At 46.4% G+C, this 24,483-nt stretch overlaps 2 protein-coding genes across 2 annotated transcripts in view; one reads left to right on the forward strand and one right to left on the reverse strand.

Moving 5' to 3' along the window:
- The window catches only part of E(bx) (nucleosome-remodeling factor subunit NURF301 E(bx)), a 54,643-nt gene extending 38,007 nt beyond the window's left edge, over nt 1-16,636 (forward strand). The window contains exons 21-31 of the mRNA XM_050173897.3: nt 554-719; nt 1,293-1,502; nt 2,636-2,875; nt 4,690-4,957; nt 7,096-7,321; nt 7,740-7,847; nt 9,494-9,810; nt 10,554-10,727; nt 11,952-12,147; nt 13,611-13,695; nt 13,816-16,636. Of these exons, the coding sequence (XP_050029854.2) occupies nt 554-719; nt 1,293-1,502; nt 2,636-2,875; nt 4,690-4,957; nt 7,096-7,321; nt 7,740-7,847; nt 9,494-9,810; nt 10,554-10,727; nt 11,952-12,147; nt 13,611-13,695; nt 13,816-14,012 (2,187 nt within the window). The 3' untranslated portion in view covers nt 14,013-16,636. The remainder of the gene's footprint in view (nt 1-553; nt 720-1,292; nt 1,503-2,635; nt 2,876-4,689; nt 4,958-7,095; nt 7,322-7,739; nt 7,848-9,493; nt 9,811-10,553; nt 10,728-11,951; nt 12,148-13,610; nt 13,696-13,815) is intronic.
- Nucleotides 15,095-24,172, reverse strand: LOC126525967 (phosphatidylinositol-glycan biosynthesis class X protein-like). Its single transcript, XM_050173972.3, has 5 exons — nt 23,648-24,172; nt 23,389-23,530; nt 22,103-22,316; nt 21,263-21,357; nt 15,095-19,607 (listed from the first exon to the last, which is right to left on the reverse strand). Exons 1-5 carry the CDS (start codon nt 23,806-23,808, stop codon nt 19,461-19,463), a joined length of 759 nt encoding a protein of 252 aa, XP_050029929.2. The 5' UTR covers nt 23,809-24,172; the 3' UTR covers nt 15,095-19,460.
- Between the last annotated feature and the right edge of the window lie 311 nt (nt 24,173-24,483).

Consider the following 24,483-nt stretch of genomic DNA (forward strand, 5'->3'; position numbering starts at 1 on the left):
GCACCTAACTCCAGGGAGTAGTGAGTGGATCATTAGAGATTTGCTAAGGAAAATTTTAATAACTCGTTTGTAATGGCATGTAACAAAAAAGGGTGCTATAGAAATGAAGGGGTAGTGTTGTACATTGCCTAATATGATAGAGTGGCAGTCACAACAAAAGAATGTTTCAAGCAATAAGGCAACCAAAGGTAGTCCTACGTATATGTGCAGTTAAAAATGCAGTCATTAGCTGCTCTGTGATCTCACCTGGAGCAAATTTTCTTCAAGAGATCATTTCGTTACTATATGCTTCTGAAGATAGCCGAGGTATTATTTCCTGTGGATCAAAAGAATGACTGTGGGACCGGATTTGCGCACGATGTAAGCTCTCTGGTTCTGATTCTCGTCTTTTCCTGCTGTTCGACATGCCTGCGCATTCAATTTATTTAACATCTGTATGCAAAATTCTGGATGGCAGCGCCGCGATGTGGCGCAGGGTTGTTCTCCCGAGAAGGCAACCAGTCCTCACCGGCCCTCACTCGAAGTCAAAAATTCGGTTTCCCCCCACTTGCAGGTGCAACCCACGGTGGTGCTCTCAGCGGCGCTGCCCGCCAGTTCGGCTGCGGCCGCCGGCGCCGTGGTCACCTCCACCCAGGCCACTCTGGCCCCGAAGCTCATCCAGATTCGGCCACAGTTGACCACCACTGTACCACAGCAGATCCTGGGCACGCAAGTCAAAGGTGATGCTCAGGCGCATTTCTGCCGTCGGCGTCGGCGTGATGTTCCGTGTAGAGTCCACATACAATAACATCGCAGCCGTACGCTGTGTGTGCGAGGGAATGCGTGCGAGGATGAGCAGAAGATGGTGACTCGATCTCTTGTGCACAATGCAGGAAAGCGGGCAGGAAGCACACCGTCTTCCAAATGCAGTGAGGGGGGTGCGTTCTAGTCCGGCAGCGGCTGCTGCTTATGGCGCGGCGCGGCACGGCCGTGTGGGCCATATCTTGCAAAAACAATCTGCGATGGGGTAGCGTCGTGCATGCCGTGTTTTTAAACGTTGGTGCAGACAGATCGTGTTTTCCGGCTTCGTACTAACTGGTTAAAAATAAAAATGCTTAATTGTATTACGTAATTTTCTTGTGTTCTCGGTCACGAATGTTGGCACCAGGAAATCGTACTAAATGAGATTGTATCAACGAAATTCTAATGTACATCACAGCCATGTGGATTGCAGTGTTTGCAAACTAAACTGTTTGCTGCTGTAACTGAACTTTCTGGCAGCAGCGTATTGACGGCGTCCGACTGGCTCGCAGTTTTGCCAGCGGTGAGGCCCCTGGTGCAAGCGGCAGCAGCTGGTGCAACACCTGCCGCCACCAGCGTACGGCTGCAGGCAGCGACAGTGAGCATCCCAGGGTTGGCCACCGTGGTGGCTAGCCCAGCCTCAACGGTGGGTGCCGCAGCAGCGTCGCCGGTGGTGGCCACAAAAGCCGTGCTGGCGCCGGCGACGACGACACCAGTTAAAGGTTGGCACTGGTCTTCTTATTTCAGCTTGTTGCACTGGTACTGGTAGATTTGGAGTGGGCAACCAGCTTTCTATTTTTTTAAATGTCCAGTGTAGATGAATGTATCTGAATGTTGCGATTGGGAACATGAGCCATGCCACCTGATCAAGGTGTAGGGGTGTGCAAATAGTGGTTTTTGAGTCTGAATCGAATGCGAATTGAGTATTACCAGAAGCATATTATATCGAATCGAATATAGAATAGTTTTCGAATAATGAACTGCCATTATCACTTAATTTAAAGCGTTATTTATTAAAAGCACAAATGGAGCATTAGGAGCAAACGTAGTTTCTTCGCATACACAGGGCTATTCAAAGAGTGCGTATGATTGCTGTGCAGCCTATAAAGTATGGCTACCTGAGTGACGTAGCCTGCTCGACTACACAAGTTCTCATGTTTTGTGTCTGTACTATGTCCGCCTGGGTGAAAGTCTACCGTACTTCTGCTCCAATTTTATGTTTATTTGTGCGCAGTTGATGTTTTGAAATATTCGAGAAGTATTAGAAAGATATTTGCATTTACGAATAATAACTATTTGATTCAAAGACCACTATTCCATTCGCTATTTGAAAGTTTTGAATATTCACACACCCGTAGCAAGGTGGCAAGAGAGCGCGCTTGCCAGTCCAGTTTGAGTCATTGCAGCGATTTGGAGTACAGGTTCACCCGGCTGATTTTCGTAGAGCACTTGCAGCCTTTCTGCTGAATGACCTCAGCTTGACTTGAGCTCACAGCTTGCCATTGAAACATGCCTTCGGCACGCATGCCAGCACAGTCGGTCTAAAGAGAGCGGGAAACTGAGCTTGGGGGAGTGCTTCGAACCAGATGTTGGAATTTGTCTGCTTTTTTTCGTTTGAGCCGAAGGGGATGAGTACACTTGCAAGTCGGTGCACCTTAATATCTGACACGTTCCTTACCTTTTCGAAATGCATGTTGTTTCATTTTAGTGTGCATTTGTTTTAAGTTAGTTTCTCTGATATCAGAAAATAGTTTTGTACTATCGTATTGCGTCGTCCCAACTCTTTGGTGACGATAAGTTGTGGGTTGTGCCATTTACGTGTCTTTTTCTTTTTTTCGTTCTCTGCTCACCTTAGCTGTGGCCTCTGCTGCTGCTACTGCTGCTGCTGCTGCTGCCGCCGCCACTGTTGCTGCTACTGCGACTGCGACTAACACGGAGACGCCTGCAACTTCCGCCACCGTGCCGACTGCCCCAGCCAAGCAGGCGGACGCACCGGCCACTCCTGTCAAGAGCGAAGCGCCTGCAGCTTCGCCCGTGTCCTCACCACCAAACTCGCCACAGCAGTTCGTGCTCACCCCGGCCATAACACAACAGAGTAAGCAGAGACTGCAGATGTTTCTGTGCTGTACTGTGTCCACTATTGAAGGGAACACCCCTGCGTGGCAATGAAACTAACGCAGCAGTAGCAGCATTTCTTCATCCTTGTAACTCCTTCTTTGTCAGAAGGTAGAGCCTGATTTGAACTGTGTATACAAACGTAACTTGCATGCCTTTCATGCCATTTCCCAGCTGCATGGCTAAATACAGCGTGAGTGTTGCCTTTTAAGCCTTGTAGCTGGGTTACAGTTACCTCGTCTGCTGTGGTGCAGTGTGCCTTACCGGTTAACAGCAAAAGTGACTGGAAAAGAAGCGAGGTCTCCCGAGAAATGAACTTGGCCAGCAGTTCTATGCATTGCGAAACTCGGCAGGTGCGACCACTTCAGGCAGGAGAAACAACCTAAACAGCACTGGTAGCAACAGTTTGCGACAATTTGTTCTACCGCAACGTAATAGAAACGCTTTTGTGGTACACGAATGTTGTCATCAATGAAGCATGAGAAATAACTGCATATAAACGATCATGTTGCTGCCAATGCCTTCACTTTAGTAGCTAAGCAGAACACGGTTGTTTACCGCTATAGCATCTCTGTGGTCTCTCTTGTTTAACTCTGCATCATTACATGGCGGCCACCAGTGCAGCTACTCTTGTCTATGTCTCCGGTACTCTGGCATTCAGTGAGTGGTAATACGTATATGGTCGGGCGACAACTCTAATAGCAGCACGCACTTTGAAGAGTCTCTCAGCAGGCCCCATCGCAAATTTTTATCATACGTAGGAATTCGTAGGGTGCCATCTAGGGAGCACGCTACTGCACGAATCTTTCAAATTGGTTCATTATTAGGGCTAATAGGACAACATGAAAATGTCGTGTTGCCATGCTGCCTGGAAGTGAGCTTCACTGCCAAGTGAGACGCTATGCCCCATGCCTCAACTAGCATCTGCGAGTGACATTCTTTCCCTGCTTTATCCCACATCGTAGCCGATGGACTGGGTCGCATTTGTTCGTCCCGTTTCCCATACCGGCGAGACCCATACCGTCACATTTACGACACGAGCCCTGCATCTTTTTTTTTTTCTTCTTCTTCTTCTTTTTTTGCTGCACGGTGTACCGACCACCGTGGGAGTACAGTACCGTCCACCGTGAGTTCGAGCTTAGCGAGCCACAGGGACGTGTCTGCTGCCACCTCGCATACTCTAGCACGCCGCTGTGTGCACGCTTAGAACGTAGTATTGCTCTAAGTAAGCGGAAACCATTTGTTTTCGGCAGCAGCCAACACTGCGCAAACACCCTGCCCCAGGCGTCATCAAGGACAACAGACGCATAGTGCACTAACCTAAGCGCACATACTACTGCACGTGGAGGAAGAAGCGGCAGCTAGGCTCGAAGAGCGAGTGAGGCGGCTATTTTGAAATGCCGATGGCGATGTGGTAACGCAAATTTAGGGTTGTGCTCGATTCTAACGTGCGCACAATTTTTGGACCCGTTTTAGCGGAAGAAAAAGTGCGCGTTAGATTCGAGTAAATGCGGTACTCATGTGACACCTTGACTCTGGTTAGAAGCGGGGCTCCCTCGAGAGGAAGCACACGCAGGCCTTTGCTTAAAAATTTCAGCTGTTCTCGCGCTCGGCAGTGGTTTCAGAGTGCGAACACGATTGCCACCACATGGTCTACGTGCCACACTTGTCTGTTTGAAATGCCTGAACCTGTTGAGGGGCCCTTGAATTGTACACTTAAGTGGCCTCTGAATTACCATATCCAATGTGTTCATGTGTGCATCTTGTCTGTTTGTTGTTCTCCCCTGTGTGCAGTTGTGCGGCAAGCCTTGATGAACCCACAGACGTCGCCTGAGATCCAGCAGAAGCTGCTGGCCCTGCAGCGGCACCACCAGCAGCTGCAGCGTACACCCGCGGCTGTCACGGTGACGCCAGGCGTGGGCCGCAGTTCTTCCTCGTCGTCTTCGTCATCTTCCTCTTCCTCCTCCTCTTCATCGTCCTCGTCTTCATCGGGCGGTGGCCCCGCCTCCTCACCACCATTGTCAAAATCCAAGTCAACCGAACACAAGGATGAAGGGCAGAGGTGTGTAACGCAAGTGGCTTAGCGAGAATGCACCTCCACCCCTCTGGCATTTTTTGTTTCAAAGTGTCTGTCATATGGGCAGTAGACAGCTTTAGAGTAGCATTTGCAAGCAAATGTAAATGCCTTATGTATGTGAAAGAATAGCATCTCCCGTACACTGTTGGGTTTTTGCAGCTTATGTACGCAATGTTAACATACATTGTTTAGCTAATTTAACATACGTAATGTTCACATATGCAAAGAAATACTGTTGTCAAACGTGGCGGCAACCGTGGTTCCCCTTCGTACGAATTGCCCCGGTGGTTGCGCTCTTGTTATCCTTGATCCTGCTATCATGTCACCATTCGTGAAATCATTGGGCGATTCTGGCGTCTGTAGGCCTGATTAGATGCGTTGGCACAGAAATAATAGGGTGGTTGCTAGTGGATGGTCTTGGCTTGGACATGTATGGTACAAAGCACCAGATGGCACCCTGTCTTTTCATCGTTCTCTTTAGATTTGCATTCCTGTACATTACACTTGTGGGGGGTTAGCAAGCCAGTCGCATTCATTCAAGAGATTTCATGGAAGCAGGATAGCTGACGAACACGTGAGCTCTTTTCTCGAAGCCAGGAACGGTCTAAGCACGATCTCCTTGTCACTTTCCTCATCTATCAGCCAAAAGCACTGCTGCAGGCAGCACCACCACTACAATCGAAAACTTGAGACACGCACCAAAGCACCCTGCAAAGGGCTTCCGTTTAACTTATGCCAGGTGCCAAGTTATTTTATAAATGTATAATACAGCGCTTGTAAGCTGGGAGGAGAACCTGTAAACAGCTATCACATTCATCTCGCGCTGAAGTTGAGCATCGGACCCATTCTTTTCTCAAGTCGGGCACTTCATCCACAAAGGCAGTTGTGATCAGTTGTGATCATAAACAAAGTATGTGTAGTGAGCCTTGTGGCTGCCTTCCACACGAGGGGTGACGGCGCGAAGTGAGGCGAAAGTTGTGCTGTGGCAGCCCTGTGGCTAGGGCATTGCACTCTTGAGAGTGAAGTCACGGGTTTTGAAGTGGGTGGAATGCAAAAATGCTCCTGTGCAGAGCTTTTGAGTGCACCTTCTTTCCAGGTGGTGGTCAGAATTTATCCAAAGCCCTTCGTGGCATTGAAAAAGCGTGAGACCCTACTTTTTATATCACTCGAAGAGTTGTGCTGTTGCTTGCCGCATTTAAACTACTGTAAATGTTATCTATGGCTCGCCAAAGTATGACGTTGGGCTCAGTTTGTGCATAGCTCTCGGTGTTTGGGCACACAAGCTAAGTGGAGGGGCCAACAACTGGACAGAAATGGTGCCCTTTCTCTCTTTTTGTTCCACAAACATTGGCACTTATACGTGTACATGGCGTTAGTGCGGCAAGTTGTGCTCATATGTTTAGGGTCATTGTGCATGTGGTACAGATGAATCTTGATAGAACGAACACATGAATGTAGAATATGTGGGAGATATGGGGGTCACTCACGGGTAGCAGCAGGTACTCCAGTCCGGCAGGTTATGGGTCCGGCCTCCGGAGAGAGAGGGTCTCCCCCGGTCGCGCTGTTTTGTACCTTTTTAGCTGGGCGAGGGGAATGTCCTCCTCGCCCGTCAGCTGCCTGCCCGCGAGTCGGGGAGGAAGGGCGCGTCGCGAGAGCGAGGGAGAATCGGGAGAGGGCATAGTGCGCCTCTCCCCCGTCTATGCCGGCTCTCGACGCGACGGCGCGGGGGAAGATGGGCGCGTGTGCTCCCCACAAATACAGCCGAACCTGGGTATGTTGAACCCTGATATAACAAATTATTGTCTATAACAAACAGCTGTAAAATCCCCCTGAAGAATTTTGTATCAAATTTTTTATTTTATATATCGGATTATTGATATATCGAACTGTTTTGCAATACCATTCGAGCTCGATGTATCCGGGTTCGACTGTATCTTTTTTCCCTATATCATCGTGTGACGAGTGTGCAATATTAATGAATATTGGATAAGAAGAAGGCATCTACTTATATCAGATGGGACTTCATTTTGGTGAGGTTCGACTTTCTTTTAAAGAAAACGACTGCATGAGCTGCCTTTAGTACTTCATGTGTTCAAGAAAAACACTGCCCGCCACATTTGCAGGGCTGCAGTGTGCCAGCAAGTTCTCAAGGGGATTGTGGACAAGATCGAGCGCGACGAGAAGACGACGGGCCGGCGGCAACGGGCCAAGGCAAGTGCCGAAGAGAGGAAGGCGCGTGCGTCGCAGACCAAGCTGCACGAGGTGCTCGTGCGGCAGACGGAGTTCCTGCGGCGAGAGATCATGCGCAAGCGGGCGCTGATGGAGAAGGAGCTCCAGATTCAGATCCAGGTAGGCTGACATATGCGTCTCCGGCTTCTTGCTTGGCTTTGCTTATGTCTGTGTCTGTCTATACATCTATTCTGTTGTGGGAAGTGAGCTCACTCTCAAGGCACACATCCGTTATTGCTCTTGTTGGCAGTTTCATGCGCTGCATACAGTTATGTGTTTTTGCGTGTCATAAATTGGATTCTAGACAAGGCACTGTCCATCAATATAAGCAGCAGAGTTCGGAAAGCAATGTAAAGACCTGACGACTGTTAATGAGAACACGCTCGCTTGTTCCTGTTTGCAGCCCTGAGGTTTTCCTTTTGGGCTGTTTGACTGTGATTCTTGTACGTCTTGTCGTGATCTGCAATTTTTAATCTGTTGCCACTTCCTTGACAGTTTGTTGTTCAATGGCTTTTGGGAATGGCTCTGCTCTGCACAGACGGAACTTCAGGCCGACCTGAAGCGACGAGCGGCAGCAGCTGCGGCGGTGTCCGCCCCGACGACACTGGTTACGCCACGGATACCACCTCAAGAGAAAGTTGCACAGGTAAGCAGACTTGGAGACCACGCTTGAAGCTAGCATGAGAGGAATCTGATTTTGATAGATACTACCAGAGGACTCCTCGATTTGTTTTCCCGGATTGCACAGGATTGTCCAATTGTCCGAGGCACTGGATTGTCCAGTTGTCCGAGGCACCAGTGCTTATTGACTTAAAGCAATGTCTCAGGCAGTCTTCGGCAGTATGGGACGATAAATGAAAAAGACTTCCAAGTCCCTGTCATGGTGTATGTTATGTGCTTTTGAAGAAACATGTAAATACATGGTAAGAACTGTTCTTGGCGAGGGTGGGTTCTTGCCTTTCATTGTTGCATCTTTGATGGCTGACCAAGCCACCTCTCACAGTAAAAGTGGCTACTTGGCTACTGCAAGAGCATAGCTTTACTGGCAGTACTGGCATTTTTTTACTTGTTCCATTAAATAAAAGTTCAAGCCTCCTTTTAAGCCCTGGAAGGAACTCTGGCACTATGTGATAGGAAAACAACAAAACGTGTCTCAACCCACTGAAGCCCCACCAATTCGACACGCATCGGCGTCTCGTACGCAGTGATTTGCACAACGCTGCACATTACATAGATGTCAATTGCTGTGGTTGAGTCTATCATATTTTTTAGTTTCTTCAGATTGTACGTTTTCTCGGTAGTACGTTTTGTCTCGCATTTTGTTTCCAAAACATATGAACGAAGTTCTACTGTACTAGGTGTTTCGCAACTTACTTTTACATGCAAGGAGCCTGTGGCAGATTTCCTGCAACTTTGAAAACAGTGTGTTGGCACTCCTTTATCCTAACCTTAAAGGGACACTAAAGGCAAATGCTAAGTAAAGCTAAAGTGATATAATAGTGCTCGAGAATCTCTAAGGCATCAATGTTATTGCGAACAGACTCCCCCGGGACATTCAAACGCTTGCCCGATGACGAAAGCATTCCTCACTGTTCTGTCACTAGTACTGAACTACTCGTTGCAAAAAGCATCCTTGGATTGTATTATAAGATCAAATAAATCTCTACTTGTCCAGTTCACAGAAAAAAAGAACTCTTTGAAATTACTGTTGACAGCGGCGTGGGTGGTCAAAAGGTATCATTTTCACTCGACTCTGCACCGCCCGCGCTTTTGTGTTTCAGTACTTTCCTGATCGCGTAGTGCTGCAGTGGTTTCGCTGGCTCGCGAAACTCGCGCAAATTGCAAGTATCAGAGAATTCAACTTCCATATGATCTCGCAGGATGCCCAAACGGTCTACGCCACTTGACCAAAAAGCAGCTGCAGCGGCGAATCCGCCACTCCGTCTTTTTACTCGGGCGCCGTTTTACTCAGACGGCAGCAAAGAGCGGTGACGGCGTGTGCAAGGTCACCGCTCCCCGGTTTGGGTGGCGGGAGATTTGAATTTCAAAAAAGGAATTTGAACCCTTCTGATACAATTTTCCCGTAAACTAAGTCTTTTCTTGGCATGAAACAAGCGCTGCGAGGTTTCTAGAAAGGTATCTAAACAGTCCACGTTGACTTAGTATTTGCCTTTAGTGACCCTTTAACTCTTTAGTGTCTATTTAATTGACATTCTCTGTGCGCGAGTACTGAAGCATCTCGACTCTCTGCGGCGGCCTATTGAATGTGAACCCTGTGTGGCCCTCTTGTAGGTGATGCGCACCTTGGAGAGCAGCAAGCAGCAGGCCGCAGCTGCTGCGGCGGCAGCTGCATCACGCAAGCGGGCGCAGTCGCAGACCAGCGAAAGCGACGTCTCGCCGCCACCGGCGCCAAAGCGGCCGAAAAAGCAGGCAAAGGTGCCGACCGCGCAGCGGCCGCCGCCGGCTCCATCGCACCACCGTGGCGGCAGCGGTGGCAGCAACTCTGCGACACCTGCCAGCCACGCCAAGCAGCGTGGTGGCGCCGGCGGGGCGGCTGTGAGTCAACACAAGCTGTACTGCATCTGCAAGAAGCCGTACGATCCTTCCAAGTAAGGACACCTGCCTTACTATTTTTTCCGTGGCCGCGCAGTACTTCGACAAAAAGTGCTGGGCCATGATAACGTGACGATTCTATTCAAATGCCATTCCTTGTTGCGCGCATCGTCAGTGGTCAGCTGTGCCGTCTGCATTATCAGTAACATCTGCTGGCCACGAACGGATGACAAGAGTGACATAGAATCAAGCGGAAGGAATCTATACATAATACGGGCCCTGTTTAGTCACTTCTAGGTGCATGTTGCAGCAAAAAGTCCACTCGACATGCTGACTCATGACAGTGGCATTCTGGTGGTGATGGTGTTGCAGCAGGCTAGTGTTCCGAGTTGGCAATTGTCCCACCTTAACAACTCTTGCATTGTCATTGCGGGTGTTTCACCAGATGTTTGTCGATCACTCTTAAGGATACTATTGGCTCTGCAGGGCTTTCTCTGACTTGGCACTGGACGCATCGGTGTCTACGGGTGACGGCGCTTCTCGCGCAGTGCTAAGCATGTTGCCTTTGGCACAGTAACCAAATGTGTACAGCTTTGGGTTAGGACTAACTAACCCTGTTGTCTAGATTGACCTTAACGAAATGTGTTAGAATGCCAGCGTACAACTTTGGATTAGGTCTAGTCATAAAGTAGCCTGTTATCAAGATTGACCCGAACCAAATGTTCTGTGTTGAGAGTCAAGTTTTTAACGTAGTTTGCAAAAGTGGCACCAGTGATGAGGACGAGCGCCTTGTGTGCAGGTTCATGATTGGGTGCGACCTGTGTTCGAACTGGTTCCACGTCAAGTGCATAGGCTTGACCGAGGTTCAAGCCAAGGCCATGGACAAGTATGTTTGCAACGAGTGCCGGAAGGACCACAAGACCTCAACACAGGAACTCTACTGTCTCTGCAGGCAACCCTACGACGAGTCTCAGTAGGTTTATACCACTGGCTTCGCCCCCGTCACATTGTGTTGCACCGCGGCTGGGCGTGCAGTCCTTGCAACCCAGCAGAGCTTGCACTGTACAATCATGTGGCTCACGCCTACCGATCTAATGGCGGAGCCTGCCTCTATCTTGAGATAGCTGATTTTACTATTTGTACAAGCATTTCAGCACACCACTATGTCAAGTTCCTGTACTGCACCTAGTCATTTGCACTTAAATGGCAAGTGACTAGCCATGCCCATGTAATGTGTCTTGAACATTGCCCTACTTCGGCTGTAGTGGCCGGTTCATTGATGTTCTGGATACCGAGACATGTCTTGCAAAAAATTCGCCATCATTGATTTGCATCAACGTCTTGCCTCACATAAGCTGCAGCTTATATGACAGGATTGATACTTGTACTAGTTGGTTGAACGGTACAGGACACAGATGCATTGCTTACAGTCCTTGCTCTCTATGCCGCATCCATTTCTTGCATTGCAGTTCGTAATGCAAGTGCGGATGACAGCACTGCCACACAGATAGTCTCCGACGTCTGTTGTAAATGTAGCCAAATAAAAGCCAGTTTCTTGTTTTCTGAAATGCCTTCAAGGTCCATGGCTTTTTATAGAATGGTTTGGAGCAAACATGTAGAGAAGCCAAACAAAAATATGCCAGAAAGGCATGAAAGAAAGATGTAGCATGTATTCTTATAGTGCAGCTTTAAGTGCATTGAGTTAGTAGTTGACTGATGCTGTGGCCGTGGACAAAATGTTCCATTCTTTACTTGTTTGAGGGCCAAATGAGTAAAAACAAAAAAGTGTTTAACATTACAACAGGGAACACTGAACTTTGTATTGGTCTGTGCGAGATGAGGTGTGGGACGACCCTATGAGAAGTTCAGATGGCAGGTTTTAAAGAAAATCAGTTGGTAGTGAGGCTTTTCTATTCAGCAAGAGAAATGGAAGGCTTAGGTTTCAGCTTCTGCAAGATGTGATGATGATGATGATGAGCCAAAACAATGCGAGCACTACGGTTTTTGAACTGATTCTAGAATATTTGTAATCATGACGCAAATCCCATACAACAGCTTGGAACGAACAAATGTTTACTTGGTACTATGTGATGGGACGGACAGGCTGTGAGCTAATAATTGGTCCCACGCTGCATCATGCCCATCGGGAAAGAGTGACCTACCCGGTCTTGCAACAACCGTGCCCGTCTGCGTGCAGGTTCTACATCTGCTGCGACCAGTGCCAAGACTGGTTCCACGGCCGATGCGTGGGGGTGCTGCAGAGTGAGGCGGACTCCATCGAGGAGTACATCTGCCCCACGTGTCAGCGCAACAGCAACATAAACCAGGCCAACCTGAAGCCCCTGCAGCCAAAAGACTTCGACAACCTACGCAAGCTGCTGAAGAGCCTTCAGGTGAGAAAGAGAAGGCACCACCCCTTCCCCTCTGTCACGACAGCTGCACACTTGTCTAGATGCCCAATGCAGATTAGATGCAGTAGCAGCCTGCACTACGAGGAATGGCTGGTTTCAAGAATTACTTACTCTACAGAAGGCTGTGGCCCTGCCTAACCCATTGTGTGTTTGGGGAACTCTGGTCTCCGCTTCAAAGTTTTTTTATTCAGCCATTTTAATGGCACTCCTAGGGCACAGCAGAAAAATTTTGCCTTTGCGTTGCTGCGGCACTTGCCAAAGCATGGCTACCGACGGCGGACAGCAGACTGCGGCTTGGCCATGCTCGTATCGCAGCTGGCGCCGCCGCTAATATCATCAGCATGTTTTCTTCTTGGTGCGAAATTATTGCGAGAGGGCAAAACGGCAACAACGGTAACAAAACGTTGCTGCTTGGGATCGTCGGCAGTTCGTTCTGAAGCGCCGTTTGCTACAGGTTAGAAGTGGGCCGGAAAAGGCCTAGCGACGGTATCGCTCGCAAGCGATTAGCGGTGGTGGCGCTGCCGGGGCGCCTGAGCGTAGCCGTGACTACTCCTCTGTCGCCGAGTGCCCACGTTGCTGTGCCACAGGGAGATGCTCCATACTGTGTGACTGGCAGATCTCTCCTTTTGCCAGCTAGACCGTCGGTGGTCCATGAACTGCAAATGGCGTGCGGCAAGTTGCCATGTCACTAACGGGGACGCGCCTTGAAGAAAGGAGAGGGAGAGAGATAAGGAGAAGCCACTTTGATAACTTCTTTGATAAGGGTGCCCAGCGGGAATGGGGGGAGCAGGGGGGTGCTTTTCCGGAACAGAGTGGAAACTTCAAATTAGCAGTGAAGTTGGGAGGAAGCGCTTGCTCGGAATTTTACGGTAGGTCGAACCTTACGTGTTGAACTCGCTGTCAAATAAAAACATTTACTTCAAACATAGGTCAACCCCATGTCTTTATTAAAAAACAAGACTTTGAACGTGACTCAACTCTACTTGCTGCAAGACTGGCTACCAAATCACGTCAGTCGACGTCACAAGCTGCATCTTTGTCGAACTGCCAGGGAAGTCGTCCTCGTGGCATGCTACGCAAGGTGTCCACAGCAGCCCTAACAATGTCATCCTTCATTCCATCGAGTGCATTGGACATTTTCTTAGAGCCAGTCTGGATAATCTCCAGACCAGCTAGCTTTACGGCAGGCATGACAGAGGAACTCGGTTTGCTTGGTACTTTTGCTAGCTGTGGTCAGGAATATAGGTTGATTGTTCATTTTGGGTAACCTCTTGGGGCGGGGGGGGGTCGACCTATATTCAAATAAGTACGGTATGTGTCACTTGCTGCTCTTAATAGGGCAGCTCATCAACTGTGTGTTTAAACAGTGTTGTTAGAGCACGAGCTCAATAACATGTCTGTGAAAATTCTTTTTTTTTTCTCTCCTTCGCTTGCCCGTGTGACAGACGCACAAGATGGCCTGGCCTTTCTTAGAACCTGTCGACGCAAAGGAGGCGCCCGACTACTACACAATCATAAAAGAACCTATGGGTAAGTAAACGCTGTTCTAATTCTAACCGGTCCAGTGCAAGGTGGTCGATATGCATTAGATAGGTAGCATCGTCACTGGATGACACCATCGAATACTGAAAAGCCAAGTTTTCTTTGCAGACTTGCAGACCATCGAGCGGCGGTTGCAGACTCGCCACTACCAGAAGCTGAGCGAATTCATCGGCGACATGACCAAGATATTCGACAACTGCCGCTACTACAACCCGCGCAACTCTCCCTTCTACCAGTGCGCCGAGGTGCTCGAGGCGTTTTTCGTCCACAAGATCAAGGTGTTCCGCGAGAGCATTTCGTGGTGACCCGAAGGCGGAGACACCGGGAAGTCGCCTCCTCCTCCTCCCGGCCACCGAAAGAAGGCGCGCGACGTGACAACGCGCGGCGAACTGCGTACTACAGTAAACACGAACGCTTATCCACGCACTGGCGGTGCTGACTAATGTAATGCACTCCGTCGGACTCGTGCGTGCTTGCGACGGGCGTGTCACTCTGCGTACAGTCAAGGGCGGGCGCCGTGCGTTGAGGTTTGGACAGTGGTGTGAAGATGGCAGCCACCGCGTCGACTGTGTCACCGGTCTGCCCCCTGACGCCACAGCATCTAAGTGTCGGATCATCGCTTGACTTCGGGCGATGGGGAGAAAGAAACAAACGAAAAAAGAAAGAAATATTTGTACATAGTGTAGAGGGAGATTTCTCTTCATTGCCATAGCAGTCTCATTAATACAGCGCGCACCACCATTCTTTTTTGTTTGTTTGTTCCTTTCGTAGCGTGTACCTCACCGCACGTTTTCATGGAGCCACGTGAAGTGCTGTCTTTTTTTTTTTTCTTTTTTCAGCTGCGTGTCTCTCAAGCTTCTCTTTCGCATGCATTGCAAATGCAAAATCGTGTCCAGTAGACTTTTTTTTTTGGAATTGTTTGATGCACATTTCATCCCCCAAAAACTTTTGTGAAATTTGTTTTTAAAATGAATAGAAGACAGCTGATGAATTTATGTATCAATATGTACAGGATAAGGGGGAGGGGAGGATGGAGTGTACGCAAGTGTTTTTGTAAAACAATGCCGAACATTTTCATGTGTCACTGCTGTCCTTGTTTATTATCTGCTGAAACATGACAAAGACGTAGGCCCCTTTTCTTTTATGTCTATGTGCATGCGCGCGAGTGTATTTAGTTGCAATTTGACTATGCATTTTTGAGATGAACGCCCGAAGCTTGCATCAGAGAGACTGGAAACATGCATGTTACCATGGACTCACTTCGCAGAGCTTTGTTTTTAATTCTTTCAAGCATTGTACATTGTGGTTAGTAGTAAATATTTATTCCGTTAACAGAACAAGTCTGGATGCAGGCAAGGTGTTGCGGCCATTGACAAAGAGAAACACGTTGGAAATGACCTTTGCCTTTATTTCTTTAGAAAATCAAAAGGTCGTGGCCTACAAAATTGTTATAATGATTGATTCATAGGTGGCACAGCAAAATTACCTTAGTCACTTTGGGCGACGTACCATGAGGCGGCGTCCAGTACAAAAATGGCGCAGTAGCTTCTGTTTAGAGCTCATGCCTGCTTGCACTGTGCTCATTTGCATTTTTTTTTAACTGCTTGTGCCATCTAGTTACAATATATAAAATACGTGAAGAAAAAAAGTTGGAGTCAAACTTTTTTAAAACCAACATACTATCAGCACAAATTTAAATGCAAACAAGTCGTTAAACAACCATTTTTCAGGTTTGTCTGCATTTGTGACAGTGTAAGCTTAATGAAATGCGTAATAACAAAGTCCTAGTTTCTGATATTTTAGGTGCAAAGCAGCCTCTGTGCAAAGTTTTAGCTTGAAATACAAGCAGGTGCGTCGCGAAAGGATTGCGAAAATGAGATTTTCTATGCTTAAACACAGACAGCACCATTGCCGCTCGGCGGAAATGACTGAACCCAAACCCTCAAAAACTATTGCTTGCCTGGGGGGGGTCATGCATCCAGGTTTGACAGCGAGATGGGCACATATGCATGCATGTGGAATCTGCATCACATTTCTTATCGCCAGGTACACAGGTCAGCCGCGAAGGGGCTGTTAGAGATTAACTTTAAAAATAAGGTCGTTGCCATGATTGCTTCAATTGGATATACTACTCGCAGCCCATTGAGCTAGAGTGAAAACATTTCCTTGAGCGACCTTTTAATCTGGGCTCAAAACATGCACAAAGCTAGGAAAGGAAAGCTACAGTCCCAATAACCATTGCATGATCATATAATTACACCATTCTGATAAGGTTTCTTTCCTGTTTGCATTTCAATTTAGGCTGATGCCACCAACCAAAGTGCGTCTGTGCATTCACAGCAAAGCAGACGACAACATTTAAATACCACTTCTGAAGAAGCAAATGTATTGGGGCGTGTTTGCCCGTAATGTGGCCGAATCAAAACGCCAGTGTCCAGACCTGGAGTGGAGTTTTTTCTTTTTTTTTTTGTTCTCCGACAACATACATTTGTGTTTTCTGGAGCACCAAAGCGCCCTGTACATAACCATTACCATTGTCTCTCACCACCTGCTTGCCCTTCCAACATTTGCAACCACGTCTGCACAGGCACACCGAGCGATTCGCTGCCGCCAGCTTTTGTTTATAATGGAGTCGTAAAAGCGGTGACAAAACGACGCTTGCTCGTTGCTTTCTGCACACAATGCCGACGCGGCCTTTTTTGGTCGCGCCGACAGTTTTTTTTAACCATTTCTGCACTCGAATGTGGGGGGGAGGGGGAACACATCATGCGTCACACATGGGAGTGTACGAACGTACATGTTGCAAAAATGGTTAAAAAAATGACAAAAAAGGAGACTCTGCTACTACGTTGCAAGATGTGTAACATTGTAAACATGTTATTTGTATGAAAAACAACAAAAAATAAATTATATCGAGCAAGAACGAGAAGCAAGTGGCTCACTGCTGTGGTGTTTGCGCTACAACCCAGGATTTCTTTTGAAAATCCAGTGCTGCGTGTCTGGTTTGTTGCCTAGAGATTCCTAAAAATTTTACTCTAGAGGGAAATCTGGCACCATTGTGTCATTATAATCGGGCATAAAAAAATAATAGGTAAGGCACAAGCAGCCCAGTGTTTTTGTAATAGACAGAAATGTCTTATTCCTCATTCTTGAATACTGTCCATGCAACTTTGTTGATCTGACAACCCGGTTATGTAGTGTTCCTATTTTGACATGTTCTTTTTTCTCCCCTTGGCCTAATTGTCTGATGTTTCCTCCTCTTACCCTATTCTTTACCTATCCCTCTTCGTTGGTACGCGCCACAGCTGAGAAGCATCGTCGTCGTCAAAGCCCTGTACGCACTTGATTTCAAACAGCAGGCTATATGACGAAAAAAAAGTGTGTCCCATGTGCAAGATATATGGGTATGTGTCGTCTAATTCAACGTAACCTTGTCTGATACTTTTACTTTGCACAATGCGATGTAATTATTATGCAGAAGGCGTTGCAGACCTGAACCTATTTACCAGCGAACAGACAAATAAGAGTGACACATTTCTGTGGCCACAGCATACCACTTACGCTCGCAGCCAGAACGTGGTATGTTGCATACTGGAGGTTGCACAACTCCGACGCGGCCTATTCAAATAGATGTAAAACGCAAAAACGTTTTTCTGAGATAACCCCTGGACTGATTTTAATGAAGTGTGTTGCATTTGATGGAGGATGTTAAATTCTAGTGACTGTTGGCAGTGGAATTTCGATTTAGGGACTGAATTTTCTTAAAAAGATTTTCAAAAATTTGCAAGTCTGAAAAAAAATACAAGCTCGAAGTTTACAAATTCATAGCTCTGCATGAAGAACAGATATCACGGTTCTGTAAACGGCATACATTAGAGCATTCAAATCGGACAAATTGGATGTGTCAATTTATATATTACGTGAATTTGTTACATTGTGTACAAGGGTTCAGCAAAAGCTGTACATACAAGTTACATAATTTTTTGAAATTCACGTGTAACATATCAATTTTGCCTGCTTTAGATGTCCCATCAGATGCAATTCACACAATTGTAATATCATTTTTATTGCCGAGTTAGAGAGTTGTAAACTTAATAGTTTCGTTTTCGGGAAATTTCCGACTTTTGGCAATTTTTAATTAAAAATGGACAACTGAAATAAAAAATTCGAAACCAACAGTCACTAGGCTCTAGGCTTTTTTTTTTTTTAAATGCAACAAATTTCGCCAAATTTGGTGCAGTGGTCGCCAAAAAAAGCGAATTCTCCTTTTTACATGTATTTGGATCGGAGCAACCGGGATAAAGCTTCCTCTTAATCCAGGAGTTATAGATGCAACATGTTGCATCTACAGTGTTAAGTAGCTATTGCGTTGAGAGTGTCACAGATAAAGACTGCAGCGCAAAAAGCGCAGAGCGAGACTCTTCTGACTGCGCTATGTATTAGCATAGCTTCCAAAGTGTTGCCTGCCAAGTAGGAAATGGAGTCCAAGCCTCAATATAACGAGCACAGATATAAGTAAATAAAAGTTTTCTAGCCGACATAAGCGAGTCGCAAATATATGCTTGTAACGAATGTCTCATATAAGTATGGTATTTTAGTGTCAGGTCAGACTTCGTTATAAGTGTTGAACTGTATTGGCATACAGATACAAGCAGTACTGTCTGAATTTTTTTGTATCTTGTTAGTGTTGTTACCTGTTCTTGAAAATACAGTAAGGCCCCATTAACTTGAAAGTGTAAAAATGGGAAAATATTTCAAGATAATTGCGATACCACGTGGAGCCTTTCCAGAATACTGCTAGTAACATTTTCTGCCACTTTAGCGTGCATCATTGCCGGAGACGTCTGCATCTACGGGCAACGTTGTTACTGGTACGGTGCCTAGACTGCATGCTTGGTACAGAGTCAGGACGATTGATCCTAATGAAATAATTGAAGCCGGTCAACCGAGCATGACCATTTTCAGGCATCCAAAAAAAGCTGGCACTGCTACTTTATGCATCGTAACGAATTCCGGACAACTGCGACAACCGAAACTACAGAATAGCGCCGACAAGTGACACGGCATTTATGCCTCACCATCGCACAAGCATGAAGTGAGCGTCCCTGTCAAGTAGCGATTTCACTGAAATGCTGTAGGCTGATCGCGCCTGCTGATAAGTGCTGGTAATGATTAATATGCTGTGACTGATGTGTGGCTGACAGCGTCCTAAATAAGAGAGGGGAAAAAATACAATGGACTCGCTGCTGCCGCGCGAGGCCTCGGCAAAGTAGCAGCGAGCGGTGATGGAAAGATAAGCGGGGAGCGCGGCCTACATCTGGCTCGGCTAGCGAGCCGCCGCCGGGAAAAAAAAAGAAACTAGAGTGCAAGCGATGCTGCCCTGTTGCCTTTTTCCTGGCATTCTCCCAAGTCGAGATATCTAGAGTCCAGTGCAAAAAAAAAAAAAAAAAAAAACTGTTCGAGATGAAAAGTTAAAAACACGTGGGTTGAGACCACGACCAGAAAAAAATTCGACTTAACCGATATTTCGAGATATCGGAGTTCGAGTTAATGAGCGTTAACTGTGTAACATACTGTAGCGCACTGCAAACACTTCGGTTGTCTAAGAAGTTTCGACTACTAGTAAAGAAAATGGAAGAATACCAGGTACAGCAGTGTAGTGTTTCAAAAAAGTTGCCGCAGCTGAATTGTGACTAGGGAAAAACGAAATGTCACTTTCACGGTGACAAATGCGACACTTGCTGCTGGAGACGCTAGTCAGAACGTGGCTTCTTGCCGTGCATGAACACATAGTATGCGATGGCTATGGAACAAAGGCTGTACGTGACGAGCGTAGTGGTCGAGACCAAGAAGCCATCCTCCAGACATCCGACGGGCACTTCTGCTGACAGGTCGTTCAACTGCAATAGAAGATACATTTTTTTTTTCTTTTTTTGCTGCTGAAACAGAGTTGTCCATTACACAGCTGTAAGACAAGGCTAAACAGCAACACTTCATGTAGAACTTGTACTGCTCAATTCCTTTCAGTGATCTCGGACCTTTCGAAGCGAGCTATAAGCAATAAAATGCGGCAGTACCCCCTGTCACAAAGGACGATCCGTGCCAAACTTCTAGAGCAGAAGTATGAAGCACAGCTAAAACCAGCATGCTGAAATTGATGTGCTGCAATGATATATCTGGAATTGTCTCTCGCAGACTTGAAAGTACTCTTCTAACAAAGTTATCAGATATTTGTACAGTTGCATTAAATTTAGGTGGGGCTATGGGTAAATTTCTGAAGTTGCGCTTAACATATTCATTATGACTAGCCCTGTTAACATAATCGGCTTCTAATGACTGAAAAAAGAAATAAGGCACTAATTGTGCATTCAACATGTAAAGATGCCCCTCACCTGCAGAAATTCATTTGAGTGCACTTGAAGCAAGGCTACCTAGCTTCAGTCAGCTTTATTGAGTAGCCCATGCATGGAGTTACATAGTTGATACTGGAGTCCCACTAGAAAATTTGGCAGTTAAGTCAACTGACCTTGCTCACTTTATTGCCTGCAGCAAATGTACACACGTCGCCTCTTGAGGGTAAATATCTGAAGTAGTCCACACAGTGGCACCACGCCTTGGCTGCATGTTGCACTTCTTTTTGACTTTCACAAACCTAAATCAAGATTGTACGTACGACACCAGTACAACAACACAATATTGAAACTGAATGCATCAACTTGGCAAGCTTCTTGTTTGAGACTTGCTTCAGGTATTGCTACTAGAAGCAGGTTACTCTGGTTATACTGCTTATTGCACTGTGATGCAGATAGGCAACATCTAGCTTTACTGTTACTCAGTTTCGGCAGATTTCACTCTGTGTCGTGAAACAATGATAATGTTGATGTGAGGACTGGATTTCCGAGAGCTAACTTTAATATCAAAATAAATTATCTTGTGTCTCCCACCTGTTGCTAAATGTCATTTTACTGCAAGAAGTGTGTGGCAGAGTTTCTAGAGCTTCAAAAATATGTCTCAGTGCACCTTTCATAACCTTCATCAGGCATGTACCATAAGCATAATTGAAATACATACACGAAATAACTGACTAGAACATGTGTTACACATGATTACATGAAGGTGTGACATGCAATCACTCTGTATCCAGTTTCAAAGCATGGAGCAACCCAAATTACATTTGGTGCACCTGTTGTAAATGGTGTAATTTTGGTGTAAGTGCAAGTATACCTGGAAACGAAACAAACTGGTGTATGGTGATGAATGAACAGTGCAGAAAGGCATGGACTAAGCAAAGAAATGGACATAACAGGCACCAGCTTCAAACCAAGTTTTACTCGGAATACTGAACAGTTTGAAGTCTGCGCCTGTTATGTTTATGACTTTTTTGTGCTGTCCATCTGTCACTATGCAGTTTTACCAGCTTGCTGCACTTGTCACATTGGAGTAGTTACGGAATTGTTCGAGTTTGTGCTGATAGTACATAATGTAAACCACTATTTTCCATAACAGCATGCCAGTTTGTTGTTGCCTTCAGAACGTTGGTGAACAAGAAACTTACATTAGCAACTTTCAGTTGCTTCCACAAGCATGCACGCTCCATGTTGGCTGCATCACAAGGGAGGTGATGAAGATCTTCACACGTATCTGGGAAGTCTGCGTGGAAATGCAAGTGATGGAACTCGGAGACCACTATAGGAGACCGCAAAGTCATTCACCTTTATTTTGCAGGTTACTGAAGACATAATAAACTGAGGGCATCCTGTGGTCACAGGTTATTACACAACTGGCGGGAAATTGATATGCATGCAATGTGTCAAAGCAACGCCCTTGTGCCTTGATGCTTTAGCATCTTGTGTCAGAGTGTCAACTATATAGGGTACTTGATTATCACTATGTAGACACACAGTGATAATCTTTTTGACTTTCATTTTGACCTTTGATGTGAGCAAAAGATCAGCTACAGCCTTGGTGATGGTAATTAGTACTATATATCAGGTGAAACAGAACCGGTGCAACATTTCTGAAACGAATCTATAGTACTTAAATTAGGGACTGTTGTCGGGATTGCACAAGCAAACCAGTAGTTTGATATTTTATACGATGCTGCTATGACTTGCATAATGTGCACAGCTGGTTCACGTTATTCAAGGGCATCGGAGAAAACAGCACAAAGAGCAGGACACAAGGAGGGAACAGTACAATGGCACTTGCCCGACGCCCTGCTGTTTTGCACTGTTTTCTGCTCTCATCGTGAGCCAACAAGCCCAAATGCGCACGCTTATAAACCATGTTTAACAAAAGTCAGGTGCATTACCTATTGAAAAAGGGTTACTGGTATTTCACAGTGCTAGAAGGCTGACACATTGCACTCTTAAAAGAGTGGTTATATGGCACAAACCTAGGTCAGGGTGCCTAAAGTAGATGGACGGTGGATGCAGCGTCACTTTGGCAAAGGGCCCATCAGCCAGACAATTCTGTGCCTTGTGGTACCGCATGTGGACAGGCAGTGCCGCTAGTGCGGAGGTCTCGTTCAATGGCAAAAAGGTGAAGACGCTGTGCCCACTGGCCTGATGTGCCATTTCTTCCACATCCACCTTGCCGCGCAGTCCAAACTACGCAGATAGGAAATTGGAAGACATTGTACAGTAACCTGTGCTTTTATTTTAGCAAATTAGAAGACTATGCTTATTGCTGCTACATGGCGTTCTTTTTTTTAACAGCAAGACTACATTAATTTTTTTGGTCTGTATCATTAAATAACATATTTGGCATGATTCTTTACTTGCATGGATTTAGAGAGACCTTTGATTGCTGGTACAACCCAAAACCAAAAGTCTTTGCAACAGCTTAATTGTTTCTCCAATGGTGACGTGCACATAAAGAGGTCCAGCTTTTATTGAATTATCGAATGACGCAGACCAAAAATGTGGCCTTACAGCAGAATTAAAGGAAGAACAAAGCAGCGACAAGCACAGCGTGTTCTTTTGAGATTGTTTGAATAAAGACGTGGACCATGCATTGTTTGTGCAGTGTACATGAACACGTACGCTGAGAGACAGCACAGATGGCTTGCTCAGTGATGCGTTTGCCTAAAGTTACCCGACGAATTGCATTTTTTCGCTTGTATTCTAAACTGTGCTGGAGCGCTTAATCATTTCAGATTATATATATATATATAAAGGAAGGATATGTGACGCTCATAATTTCGTAAATTAAGCATCACAGTTCGCAGATAATTAGTTTAACTTAGAATATTAGCCTATGTATTGCCCCAGCTAAGGATGCACGCATGTTTTCGACTACACGATGGACATCGTATGTTGCATGCTGCGAGTTATACTTGAGCGACACCATATTATAGTTCCCATTAACGATTTCAACAGCTAGTTATTGTACAAGTGAGCAAGGCCAATACTCGCGTTTCTTTTCAATGCAATGTGTGCCATTTTAACTACATTAATTTCGTCCTCTCACTTAGTTCAGACCGCCCGATAATTTGCAATCGCGCGTGCTCTCTAAGCCGGGGGCGATTTACATGCACACATCACTCGAAGCTGGCTTCCCCGCATGGAAGAAGTCCATGTGGTAATGCGTACGTACACCAATTCATCTGACCCGTACGCATACCACACGGGAACTTGAAATTGAGAATCGCGACAGTAAGGACGGGTCTGCAGAACTTACTGTGGCATCGCTGTCGTCGAGAAGCCGCAGTTGGTGGGCATCAACATAGGCACCCGACGGTACCGTTTCCAAGAGCAGCAGTGTAGGGGGCCGACCCTTGACTTTCAGTCGATTTCGCGTGTGAATGACGGTTTGCAGCTCCCTTGAACATGAAAGAGCGGCGTGAACAAAAACAATTTGAGCGCTCCTTTGACGCCATAAACCGGTCTCTCTCAACCTGCTTTTTTAAACCGCTACAAGCCACAAAGAAACTCCGTACCTGTGGTAGCCCGTCAGAGCTAGGTTTCTTTCAACAATGATGTCTGGTTCTTCCTTGCAAAGCTTTGCGCCATTATTCGGCTTCGCCTTGTTCACGGCTGCGTTGGCTTCGAGTGCAGAGACAAGCGCTAGCGCAAGAGCTAAGCGCATGCTAAAAGCCATGAGTGCATTCAGATACGTTCAGAGCAAAATATTAAAAGTGCAGGAACGGCATGAAGCAGCCGATTTTTTTCTTCTCTGTATTCTTTCAGGTGTACGTTGCGAGCGAGCACCTGGCGGCATCGAGTGTAAGCTAAGAGTGCTTCGTCCAATCGACAACATCGTTTGAAATGGCGGAATATTTGAAAGTTTCTTTCTCTTTGGTATAGCGAGGACTGCGCAGGTACGTTCAACTATATATGTATAGTTGTTTATTCCTTGACCCGTATGCATGGTGGGCGTAGGCACACGTGGATGTTCAAAATGCGTGGCTCTGTGGTTATGTCATCATAATATTGGGACACAAGTTCCACTGGAAATGTTGAAAGGGGATCACGCAGTGATGTCTTATCCATTCACCTCGCGCCACTGCAGCTTGCAAGTACACCAATACATGCCTTCGTCCAGCTTCACTACTGATGTCAGACTAAAGACACATATTTCATCGACAGTCGTTGTGACCTTAGATTAGTTGCTGCTGATTTCCTTATCAAAAGGTGAGCACACACTGTACGTTATCATCTAGGCATGCAGCGTTTCTCCAGTCATCCGGATGGGCAGTTTGCGCGTGCGCACTAACTTTACACACTTTACCATCCATATGCATATATTCGTGGAGTGGGCGTGTTTTGTTTTAAT

This window comes from Dermacentor andersoni, chromosome 8 (assembly GCF_023375885.2).
Source record: "Dermacentor andersoni chromosome 8, qqDerAnde1_hic_scaffold, whole genome shotgun sequence".
NCBI lineage: Eukaryota > Metazoa > Arthropoda > Arachnida > Ixodida > Ixodidae > Dermacentor > Dermacentor andersoni.